General features: G+C 34.2%; 2 protein-coding genes across 2 annotated transcripts; one reads left to right on the top strand and one right to left on the bottom strand.

The window, feature by feature from the left end:
- Positions 1 to 666: 666 nt before the first annotated feature.
- Positions 667 to 6528, bottom strand: LOC107860467 (probable mitochondrial-processing peptidase subunit beta, mitochondrial). Its single transcript, XM_016705838.2, has 9 exons — positions 5584 to 6528; positions 3807 to 3971; positions 3544 to 3681; positions 3306 to 3457; positions 3095 to 3203; positions 2490 to 2588; positions 2335 to 2400; positions 1132 to 1239; positions 667 to 1001 (listed from the first exon to the last, which is right to left on the bottom strand). Exons 1-9 carry the CDS (start codon positions 6250 to 6252, stop codon positions 915 to 917), a joined length of 1593 nt encoding a protein of 530 aa, XP_016561324.1. The 5' UTR covers positions 6253 to 6528; the 3' UTR covers positions 667 to 914.
- A 5939-nt stretch (positions 6529 to 12467) lies between these two features.
- On the top strand, positions 12468 to 12959 carry LOC124896315 (ATP-dependent DNA helicase PIF4-like). Its single transcript, XM_047407873.1, has one exon. The coding sequence runs from the start codon at positions 12468 to 12470 to the stop codon at positions 12957 to 12959; it is 492 nt and encodes a 163-aa protein (XP_047263829.1).

The following is a 12959-nucleotide window of genomic DNA, read 5'->3' on the forward strand; positions in this document are numbered from 1 at the left end:
TTATCTGTTAATTAAGTTTTTAAATGTTGTAAAATACAAATGGGGTGAATCTATTAACTTATATGGTTAATTAGTTTATTTTTGGAAGAAAATTAAAGCAAAATTTTAGATTTCACAAGATATATTTTGAGATTATTTTTAATTTTTGAGTGTGGAAAAAGTATAAATCTAATAAGGTACTGCACGGACAAATTTATTAGTTATTTATATATAATTTTGACAAACACAATGAGATATAGAGAACACAATCAATATAAAAGCCCACTTGTAAGCTTATTCTATCTACTTCCATGAAGGAAATTATTTTCTCCATTTTGAAGAAACTCATTTTTTGTTAGAGAGAAATATTTTCATAAAAGTTTTGACCATCCGAACATGAAAGACCCAAAAACATTACAAGAGGCAACGATCGGAGAAGTGTTCTTACAAAAAAAAAAAAAAAAAACGCGTTTCACTTGAAAACAAAGGGTAAATAAGAAAAAAACTATAATTTACTAATTTCGCTTCTATAAATCTCTATCTCCATAGATATAAAGGTCAAAATGGAAATCTCTTCCAAGTCTATTTTAGACAAATTACCTCGTCAAGTTTGGATTTGGAAATTAACTGACTACCTAGAGACAACTTGTGGATGAAGACCCATTGCAGTCACGGGAGCAGATAAAATAAGGGAAAACAACGTGGACAGACGTTGCAATCTACATTTTTCCAAAGAATATGAAAAAAAATGTCAGACAACCAAATTATTGAATATAGGCCCGCTTATTTTTATAGGGAAAGCTACAAAAACCGTTACAAAGCCAAAAGGCAGGAAAGAAGAATAAATATAAAAGTAAGACCTATATCTTCAAGAACAAAAAGGTCGCGCGAGGTGGGTAATTGTGATGCATTACAACTCCGAAACAAAGAATCACCTAATAACGGAGCATGTAGGTTCTACGTCTGAACCAGTTATAATCGGGTAGAGTCTGGATAGGCCCTAAAGCGGATATAGCAACATCCTGCCAAAAGAAAGAAAAGAAACAGAAATGGGTTAAAACTCAGAAAGGGAGATAAAGGAAATTTGCGTAACCCGATTGTTTCATAGCAATAGACTCACTCCCAAGTCTCAAATGTTTATGCAATCCTTACCTGGTCAAATATAAATCTGTTTGCAACCCGTTTGATGGTGCTAGCATCCACGGAATCAATCCTTGCAAACAGCTCTGTGACTGGAATCCTTCTGCCATATGTGAGCAGCTGCAAGCAGGCAAAAAGGGAAAATGCATTACCCTCTTGACGGTAAAAGCAGCACATTCAAAGAAAAAAGATTTAATTTGCAAAATCACCAGACCCCATTCCCCAAGGAGTCAAGCTTACATAAATTAAACATCGATTTTTTTCTCTTTCACATTGGGGGTCTTTTCCACTAGCAAGCAGATGATCCAATATGGTTCACTTCATGCAAAACACAGATACTTGATGACACACTCGAACCTTGACAGCAAACATAAAACCAGAGAAAAGGCACATAATTATCATTCGGCTTATCATATTACAAATTTTCCTAACTCAACTTGAGCAAAGGGATTGCGGTTTAAGCGTGTTATTCTTTTTCATTTCCAGTTTTTCTTATAAGGTCTGTTAAGAGCTGTTCTCACCAACTACCAGCTGGCAGCAACACCTTTCAGCCTTCATTTTGTTCTCATCTATTCATGCGTAAAGCAAGCATAACTACGCCGCTTCTTACTGCTGTTCTGCACCACAGAGTCACACTTCTCACAAGAATGAACTTTATGATCCAAATATGGTTCGTGTATTGCAACTGATATGGCTTACAGCACACATTTATTTTATCTTTAGTTGCAGTGACATATCGGCAGTCGAAGCCGTAATGGTGGTGAAGAGGATGTTTCTGGCATTGTGGAATATTGAAATTCAGAATGCAATAATGGACCAACCAGTTGCTATCATCTAAGGTAGCGCAGTGACATTAATAGGCTTTGGCACAGTTCAACTAAAACTGTTCTAAGAGTAATGAAGTTCAACTTAAATATCCTCTTCACTCCTATTATGGCTTCTACTTCAGAATCATTACGGTCGTATAATGATTAAAGTACATGAAGCAGCTCTGTGTCTCTTGTATGCACATATATGGAGGTGTGCCGAACATTCTTCAGCAAACTAATACTGTGGGAGAAAGGAAGCAACTTCCGTCTGCAGGGACCATGACTCAACCCAACCCTAACACTTCTTCAAGGAAAATGAAAGGAGTAACAAAAAGAAAAAAGACTAAACAACAATCATGACACTAACACACGTGTACGCCCACATAATCTGATATCAGAATAGTACCTGACGCCCAATGTCTTCTGCAACAGGACTAGTTCCATCAATGTGAAGCAAGAGAGAAGACTTCAACTGCAAACCGGTATGGGTAAGTGAGAAACAAAGCAAAAGAATAGGGAGTAAAGGACAGCTAGACCTGACCGTTAAACATTAACACTAACCTGGTTGCAAGCACGAGTCGCATCAGCATCCGAAACTCGGTAACACAATTTGCTTATCTCACGCATAATGCAGAAGGACAAATCACTCAAACAATCGGGCTGCAAATTAAGAATCCATTTGAGATAAAACTAGAATTATTCACACCCATATGCCAGTCAAAAAGATCACAGTAGCAACACCTAACTATCTCTTATTATGTTTAAAGAAGAGATCTGCTAAGTTTATACTAACCACAATATCTCAAAAAACCTAAGCAGATGCGTAACACTCAATGTTAGAGAATATATATACTGCATCAATCTAAAATATGAGCAGTATATGACATAGAAGAACTATCACTCCGCATGCAACATACAACCAATATAACGTTTCGAAGACTTTCTAAGCATATTCAATAATCCAAACTCCATTTTGATCACAGTGGAATTAGAACACGGGTGGAGGATATGATAAAAGGTAAGTTTGAATATCTAACCCCACGATACCAGACACAACACATTAAAAACTTTACATTTGATGGAAGAAAATGCACGGAAAATAAGGTAACGCCTCATCACATCACATTCTTTTCAACAGAAGGAAGACATGGTGATAAAGATCTCACCTTTGCCACAGCATACACACCAAACAGACCAGTATCCTTATAGTTGGTGTTAAAAGCCATCATGCTCTCTGCTAGTTCATTAATGCCAACACTTTGTGCCAGATCGGAACTGCAAATGAATAGGAGATCCCATCAAAAATCATGAGACGGAGATCCATCCACATCCTTGCAATGACAGAGAGTTGCAAAAAAGTAGTGATACACAACTCACCCCATGTGTTTCCCTCCTCCAGCATTTTTATTCCAAGTACCCAGCATTGATTGCATTACCATCAGCGGAATGGTATCTGGATCAGTCCATGGTGCCCCTTGAAAAGCAACAGCAAATTGTGCCAACGGAATGTCATCATCAATTACCCGAACCTGATTTTGGTAGAATGATCAGGATTAGAACCGTATTCTAGGGGTAAAAAAAGCACCATGAAAGAACCATGATAATTTAGGCACACCTCTGAACCTGTAAAAATTGCTGGTTCTCTAGCAACCAATTCTGAGGCCGTAGTCGGATCCGTGGAAAGCTTAGTAAATTGTTTCTTAACTTGTTCAACAAATTCTTCATGTTTGACAGGCCCAGAAGCAACAATTACCTATTTTTATTGTCCATACAGATGGTTGAGAGTGCAGACAGCAGATGATAATGTTAAAATAATCGAGTTTGATCTGACAAGGAAGGCAGGTATTGGAAAAGAAGATGAAATCATTTCGAAAATACCATTCTGGGAGCAGTATAGTGTGTTGATATGTAGTCCTTCAGATGACTTCTGGTGATTGTCTTTATATTCTGGGCAGGTCCAAGAATAGTCCTACCCAAAGGTGAGTACTGGAATGCAGTTGAATGCAAATGGTCAAAGATGACTTCCTCTGTTTGACCTTCGACCTGCAAACAGATAGTGATGAAATACAACTTCAGAAAACAAAACAAACTTAGCTCTAGTATGTACAGACATTTTTGAATCAAGAAAGCCAAGTTCCTACAGGCCACAGCTGCAATACAATAGCGAGTTGAACTAAGAAAAGGCAAAATATTGAGACTAAACAATCGGACATATGAGCGCTCAATTGTTTATTCGAAAAAAATAGCTGGTTGTTAATTTTCATGTTGTATATGATCTGGACAACAGGATACATTTCATCAACCCACTACAGGAGTAACTTTTGGGTTCTGTGGAATTCCCTCTCTTCCGTTTTCGTAAAGAGGAATGTCCTTTCTTTTGTAAGGTCAAGCAGGAGTTTAATGCACGGCCATTTGATTTCATTTATCTTAACCTCTCAGATAAAGAGATACCTGGTGCTTAATACTGCATTGTATCAACAAGGGCAAGTCCAATATTAATGGTAACAATTTTCACAACTTGGCTCCTAATTATGAGGAATTGCAAATGTCAAAGGGGGACAATAACAACAATAATAACAATATTAATGTTCATGAAGGTGGTGGAAATGAGATCACCAAGTTGAAAGCAGAGAAATGGATCTTTTAAATCATCAGATTCATGAACAAATTATTAATTCATCTGGTCCTTCACTTTCTTGGAATGGTGCTTGGCTAGATCCTTCTAATATGGGGACTAATTCAATCCCTTCTCTCATCTAGTACAAGTACATTTAATTTTTCCTTTTCTTTTCCTTTTATTTTCTTGATATCCCTCCCATTTTTATTAACATGTGTCTTTTCCTATCTAGCTAGGTACTTTTTCGTCTATGTTGTTTGGATCCTGCAAGAATATCGTTGAACCACTGTCAGATACAAATATATCCAGTGGCATTTTTTAAGGATTCGAACAATATAACTTCTTTATCTCCCTTCTACTTAAATGCCAAGATTATAGGAAAAAAAGAAAACATTATGACTTCATATTGTTGGAGGAGTTCGATCGGAGTGATAATGTCAGCTGCAAGAACATTTTCAGCCCTACTAATTTTTACAGTGAAAAGGTTGAAGAAATTATCTCTCATTTTGCGCTCAGAGATATTACCTGGTGCTTAATACTGCACTGTATCAACAAGGGCAAGTCCCTCGAGCACAATACTCCTAAAGAAAATCTTAAGATATTAATTAACTAATAAGTAAAGCATATTGATGCCTACTCGCCTGCAGCTGTACTCAAATGCTGCTAATGGACCGTATACTTCCATAAAACAGAAGAAACTAAAGGAACTTTAAAATGAAAGTTAAAAAAAAAAAACGATATAACAGCACAGTTAAAACCTGTTAGCATCCAGGGAACTCGACAAGAATGTAAGTGATCTTGAATTTTAGAACAGGCTTGTGCGAGTTCTTATCCTACGTGAGTTCAATAAGGGCATCTAGGTTGATGATCAGCATAAAACTAGTCAATTTATCATGAATAGGCTTATTAGTTGGTGTACCATGAATGTCCTATATTACGACAAATATAATATACCATGCAGGCAATCATTAACAAGGCAGGGAGCAATAAAAAGTCAATCTTTATATTCAGAGATCAAAGAATAGAGCAGAAATGCACCTCCTCCATCTCCCTAAGGATAACATCACGTTCACGTTCAATTTTTTTCTCTTCAAATTGGGAGTTCTGGAGTATATCAGCCAAGATATCCAATGCTACAGGTACGTCCTTATCCAACACTTTAGCATAGTAAGCTGTTTGCTCTCTGGAAGTGTAAGCATTCAAATGACCACCCATATTCTCAATCTCCTCCTCCATCTCCCAAGATGTCCTCTTTTCAGTACCCTTAAATATCATATGCTCGAGAAAATGAGCTGTTCCATTAGTTTCATCAGTCTCAAATCTTGACCCTGCATCAATGAATACCCCAACAGTTGCCGTCTTAACAGCAAGATTAGTCTCAGTCGCCACCCGCAGACCTGATGGCAGTGTAGTCACGCGCGTAGATGGGAAGGTGAGGACTGGTGTGTGGTCGGTTATGGTTGGGTGTGGTGAGTTGTACTGGAGGAATCTGGAATCGGGATTCTCAAGGCGTTTGAGTTTTTGCTTGACCTCTTCAGCTAATCGATCGTAGATCATTGCATCGGGAGGTGGTGGACCGATGGCCGGAGAAGTGGATGGTGTGTCGGCGGCGACGGCGGCGGAAGCCGATGAAAGACGTCGGAGTGAGTGCGAGGTGGTGAGGTTACGGGACCGGCGTGCTAGGTTTAGGAGCTGCCGGATCGTCATGGTTATGGCGTCTGAATTCGGCTAGGGTTTGTTCGGTTATTCAATACAGGGGAAATTGGGAACGAAGCTCTAGAAAACCAGGCTACAGATTAACGAGGCACCCGAAGGTAGACTAAGAGAACTTAGGTACGACGTCGTACTTGTTTCACGGATCAATCGGATCAATCACACACGATTGATCCGTTGTTAGGCCCATTAGACTATCTTGAGTAAGTCCATATTCGAGAAAGGCCCCAATAAATCGACGGAAAATTCACAAATAGACACATTAGAGCATGCATAAACCAACTGTCCTGAAATTTCAAATTTATAAGAGAAATTTTAGGTCGATATAGTGGTTATTTTTAAATAATTGATCTCAAAATGAACTATAGACATTACAATAACATACTCATTGTAATTCCATAAATGAAATTTTAAAAAGTGAACAATGGATATTGTTTCGTGAAAATCGACTCATACCGGTTCAACTTTTTGCTATGCGGAGAAAACATAAGGAAATTAAATCTACATATTTGTTCCAATCAAAAATATCAGTCAGAGCGAGCATGATAGACGAGAAGAAGAAAAAAAAATAGAAGTAGTTTTATCTCAAGTTAGTTAATAAAATATTGAGTATCCGTAAAATATTTCTTTTCTTTTCTATACAATAGAAATGTTGGTTTCGACCCAATTGCTTTTCTATTGCTTTTCTATACATGAAAAAAAATAAAATTATATCATTATTATATCTACTAAGGATAATTTGGTAAGTGAATAACCACTTGATATTTATTATTTACTACCCAATCACAAATTTGCTACCACACACTTATCACTTTTTTTATATTAATAAATTTTCTATCACACACATGTCTTGAAACATGGCACAGCATTGCCATTACTAAATACGTCTACCATTCCAGTTTTCAATATTATCGTTTATATGCTCTGTAAAAAAAAAATTCTTGTGATATTCTCTCTATATCTATATCGGTAAAGAAAAAATCTCAATTCCAGCTCTGTCAGGTATGTTTGAACAAATATAATTTTGGATCTGACAAAGTGGATCTGTTGTGAAGTTAATTTGTTATGAATTTTTCTTTATCTACTCTTTGATTTCAGTTCATTCAAATGGTTTTGTAGCTTTCATGTTGTGATTTATGTATAAATCTTGTAAAAAGATAAGAAGAAAAATGTTTCTTTTTTTGTTGAAACTGAAATTAATTATGTGGTTTAGTTTTTTTCTTGGATTTGTTGGTACACTATATGTATCAGTGAGATGTAGCTAAGTTGAATATGAGTGTGGAGTGTAAACAAAAAGTGATTGGAAAAAATTTTGTGTGTTCATTTTTTTTTTAAATAAATGATTACGAAAGGTGAAAACTTTGTGCAATAAAGGTATTTGACATTATGTCTGAGAATATTCAATAACTTTTCTATGGGGGTTCTGTAATAGTTTAAAGAAAGAGTAAATCCTAAATTAGTTTAAATCAAACTTTAGTAGTTAACCTTTTTTAATATGATCTTTTAGTTTGTGTGAATCAAACATCCAGTTAAGTGCTAATTTTTACTTAAGTACGTGTTTAAATATTTAAGTATTGTTCAAAACGTAATTCAACAAGCTCTGCAGTCTTGCTCACGTTCATTTTCATGATTGTTTTGTCAATGTAAATGAATTCATTATTTAATTCTTGTTTGTTATTTCTTATAAGAAAAAAGTTTTAAAAATTTTTTAAATTTTTTTTTCCCTTTTTAGCGCAAGGAGGGGAGGGGTGATTCGTGGAATTGCCTTTAACTAAATAGACTTTAAAGTTCAGTCAACAATCCAGATAACCAACTAAAAACGAGCATTTGGGCATCACTCGAAAGCTAATTTACGCGGACTCTTCACTATTGAACCTGATTCAAGATTGTCTTTTTACCAGCTAGAAACCAACTAACCAAGGACCGTTTCTACATAGAACCAGATGAAGGGGTAGTAATTCACGCAGCATTCTTTCTACGCGCAATGATAATCGAATTCAACTATTTAGAAACAACCATGAAAGTTGGAAAACAGCTACAACCATCATTAATGGTAGTATCAGAACTAGAAGCAAAACTAGAAGCAAATTTGAATGCACTTGTATTCGTGAACTAGTTAATAGACTTGTTATTCTATTACAGTGCATTATTTAATTGCTTAGATGTTGTAATGAAACGGGATGATCAATATAGAATGACAGTAGAAGAGTTATATGGAGAGGAGATTTTGAACACAATAGAAAGTGAAGGCAAACAAAGGGTAATAAGAAGTGTGAATTAGCAAAAAAAATTTCAAATGTACTTGTACAGCAAGATCACATAACAACTTACTCTACAGAGTAGAAAATGCAGTCTTGTCCAAATAAAAAGTGTAGTCTGTGCACTAAAACATTTACTATATGTGACTGAACCAAAAGGCCTGAATCAAAGAATCATGTGTAAGTTAATCTCTTTATAACAATTTCTTATTTGGGTTTCATTTGGAGTTTGCTTAGAAATGTTTCCCTAAACTAAATGCCACAGCTATTGATTAATTTGGTGTTATACAGTGATGTATTGACCATGCTTTATTTTGTCATGATTGTATACTGTGTGTTAGAGGGAGAACAAGAAAGGTCGTTGAATTTTCATATTGATGTGTGCTAAATTATTTAGTCTCGCCTCAAAAATTAATTTACGAGATTGATTAGTTAGGTTTCGCGAACTGAACCCGTAGGTTCTACATAATGAGAACAAAAGTTGGGCTACATTATTGTCTTGATGATAAATTCCTAGGAAGCCATTGGGTTGTTTGTCAGATGCTTTATTCAACTTTCTATTGTATTGCTTGGTTTTTCTTGTTGCCCTTCTTTCAAAGAATAGATGCTTTCTCTCATGCCATAATCGTAATGCCTGTTTTCGCTGCATAACTCTTTATATAGTCAAACATCTCTGTAATGAAATTGTTTATTGGATATTACTTACCTCCTAAAGTTGGTGCAAGCCCCTTAGTTCTTAATGAAACAAATTGTTGGTTTCCCCTGATATGACATAGCAGTGAAACATAAACATCTTAATGTTCCTTTTCTTGTTTTACAATTACAGTTTTTATGTGCGAACTCTTTGTTTGTGCTGCTATATAGTCTTCCATTTAGCAGGTAATGTTTTCAGTGTAATTTCAAATTTGTATAGCTACTGTATATTTGTGATTCTATACTTGCTTTCATGTTACTAATATGTTAACTGCTATGTTGTCTTATATTAATCACTGTTAGAAAATTAATATTGCAATGTTAAATAAAAATAAACAAGCACATTCAAACTTTGAAAAAGCACATAAGGATAAAAAAGCTAGACACTGTGAATTATATAAAATAATGCAATCCAATAAAAAAGAAGTTTTACTAGCTAAAGCACGAACAAGTAAAGCTGAACGTACCTACCAACGATTTGGTGCTACCTCAATTAGCTTAATTGAGCAACAACCTCAATTAGAGCAAGGATCAACATCAAATAATACTGAACAATATAATGACAACTCAACTATGACACAAACATCTACAAATTATGTCATGTTAAAATCTGTTCCAAAATATATTTTTTATCGGGAAAGAAAAATTGAATACGAACCACCTGTTTTTTTGTTGTGGCAAAGGCGCTATCAAGCTAATTTATCATCGGCTTCCTACCGAATTAATGAGTCTTTATCTGGGAAATATTGAAGAATCAAAACACTTTTAAACTTATATAAGAACATATAATAACATATTTGCATTTACATCTCTTGGGGTAGCTTATGATAAGGAATTATCACAAAGAAACAAAGGTATTTATACATTTCGAGTTCAAGGAAAAATGTATCATTTCATAAATGATTTGATACCAAGTGATGAAAATTGAAAAAAATATGCAATTATACTACTTTGATAGCGAGAATGAGTTGAAAATCGAATGACATGTTCAGACAAGCTAAATGAATATATTGTTAAAAAGTTAATGGAAATATTAAACATGAATCCATACTCAATATTTTTAAAATCTTTAATAAATATTCCACAACTTTTCGATTTCTATATTGCATTTAAATATGATGCTGGTTTTAATCAACAAATATACAATTTACCAACTACATCAGAGGTTGCAGGAATATGGGTAGAACAAGATGCCAACAATTATGTTTCTGCACCCTATATACGAATATAGACAACAAGTGATAGAGTCAATTGGTAAATTATTACAATGGTTGTTATGATCCATTGCAATATCCATTATTATTTTCTTACGGACAAAATGGTTGGCACTGTGGCATTGAAAAAATTAAACCTACAGCCAGTTCTACTACAACACAAATATATTGTGAACATGAACAATTACCTAGTGTAAATAATATGACTTCAATTGATGGATTTCTAAACTTAGAAAATGACATCCTGCGAAAAGGTAAACGAGAAAGAGATGTGATTTCTTGTCGTGAATATTATTGCTATAAGCTTCAAATAAGAGATGATGAAGATATAATATTGCACTCAGATAGATTACTCCAACAATATATTGTAGATGAATGGATCAAAATTGAAACTCAGAGGCTTGATTTCGCTTCGTTCAATCAAGATTTACTTAGAACAAATGTGTTAGAAGGACTTTTTGATATATCACGCCGTGGTGAAAGAGAAGCTTCTCAAGTAGGAAAGTATAGAATAATTCTTCTTAGTTTCACAGGAGTAACTAGAGATATGCGTCGACGATATATGGATGCTATGACTTTAGTTCAACGTTTTGGAAGACCTGATATATTTCTAACCATGACTTACGATCCTTCTTGGCCTAAAATTAAACAAATTCTACTTCCAACGGATGAAGTTCAAAACAGACCTGATTTGATTTGCCGAATATTCCGAGCAAAATTAGAAGAATTAAAAAAGGATACATTAAGAAAGCATATATTTGGTAAAGTTACAGCATTTATGTATACAATAGAATTTCAAAAACGAGGACTTCCTCATGCTCATTTTCTTATCATACTAGAGGAAAAATATAAATTATTGACACCAGAAGCGTATGATCAATTTGTTTGTGCAGAGCTACCTGACTCTAAAACAAATCCAAATTTATTTGAACTTGTTACTCTACACATGATACATGGCCCTTGTAGGAAATTAAATCCAGCATGTCCTTGTATAAAAAAAAAAAAAAAAAAAAAAAAAGGTTCCTGTAAATTTAAATATCCAAAAAAATTTTCTGACCAAACATGTAAAGGCAAAAATTCATCCAATTTATAGGCGACGAAATACAAGAAAATGTATAAAAATCGGAGACCACCTTCTTGATAATTCATGGGTTGTTCCTTACAATTCATTTTTATTATGTAAATTCAATTGCCATATGAATGTAGAAATCTGTTCTGATATTAAAATTGTTAAATATATTTATAAATATATATGTAAAGAATATGATAAAATTACATTCCGTCTACATGATGATAACACAAATGTAGAAATAGATGAAATAAAAGAGTATCAATCAGCGATGGGTTTCCCCGCCTGAAACTGCATGACGCATATTTGGATTTCCCATTAGTGAAATGAATCCTTCTGTCTATCATTTGCAGCTCCATCTTTGATGGATAACAACTTATTTCTTTCAAAAGTACCGATAATATTAGCAAAGTTATAAATAATCCAATGATTAAGAAAAATATTTTAACTGAATTTTTTATGATGAATACAATACATAAAGAAGCTATGAATTTAAATTTGTTATATCGAGAGTTTCCTGAATATTTTGTATGGTCAACAACATATAAAATGTGGACACGTTGTCAACAACGAAATGCAATTGGCCGTGTTGTGACATGTCATCCAACTGAAGGAGAAAGATATTATTTAAGATTACTTCTAATTAATGTAAGAGGACCTAAATCATATAAAGATTTGTTAACAGTAAATGGTGAATTTTATAATACATTTAGAGAATCTGCAGAAAAACGAGAACTATTACTATGCGATAATAATTTAATAGAATGTATGTCAGAAGCAGTTGGTTATCAAATGCCATCTAGCTTAAGACATTTGTTTGCTGTCCTACTAACATATTGTAATCCAAATAATTCCAAAGAATTGTGAAAAAAATTTAAAGTTGCAATGTCAGATGATTATAGTAAATAGGCAAATCTATCTTCACAAGAAATTTGTTATAAAGTATTAAATAATATTAACGATATTCCTTACTCAATGGATCGTGATATTAATGAATTTCAACTTATCTCGGAAAAAATAAAAGTATCTACTATAGCCAAAGAAGCTAAAGATGTACATTTTGAAAGAAATATTAGTGTTAGTGATGAAGATTTATTATTGACAAATAAATTAAACAATGAACAACGAACAGCTTACAATATAATCCTTGAAAGAGTGTTCTCAAATAAAACTGGGGCTTTCTTTATTGATGGTCCTGGTGGAACTGGTAAAAGTTTTTTATATCGTGCATTATTAGCTACTGTGAGACATAGAGGGTTTATAGTTTTGGCAACTGCAAATTCTGGTGTTGCAGTCTTGCTTCTTCCTAGAGGTCGCACTGCTCATTCTCGATTTAAATTGCCTATAAATATTGATGGAAATTTTAGTTGTAATATTAGCAAACAAAGTTCATTGGCATCTTTAATCCGTGATGCAAAATTAATAGTTTGGGATGAAATCTCAATGGCAAAAAAAAAAAGATCGTAG

Source organism: Capsicum annuum, chromosome 2 (genome assembly GCF_002878395.1).
Source record: "Capsicum annuum cultivar UCD-10X-F1 chromosome 2, UCD10Xv1.1, whole genome shotgun sequence".
NCBI lineage: Eukaryota > Viridiplantae > Streptophyta > Magnoliopsida > Solanales > Solanaceae > Capsicum > Capsicum annuum.

What these genes read in the sequence shown, in the direction of transcription:
- LOC107860467 (XM_016705838.2), bottom strand. Translation starts at nt 6,252, where the DNA reads ATGACGATCCGGCAGCTCCTAAACCTAGCACGCCGGTCCCGTAACCTC. An exon ending in GGAGGAGGGAAACACATGGG is followed by an intron (nt 3,204 to 3,305) that starts GTGAGTTGTGTA and finishes ATTCATTTGCAG; the next exon opens with TTCCGATCTGGCACAAAGTG. An exon ending in CAGAAGACATTGGGCGTCAG is followed by an intron (nt 1,240 to 2,334) that starts GTACTATTCTGA and finishes GCCTGCTTGCAG; the next exon opens with CTGCTCACATATGGCAGAAG.
- LOC124896315 (XM_047407873.1), top strand. Translation starts at nt 12,468, where the DNA reads ATGGATCGTGATATTAATGAATTTCAACTTATCTCGGAAAAAATAAAA.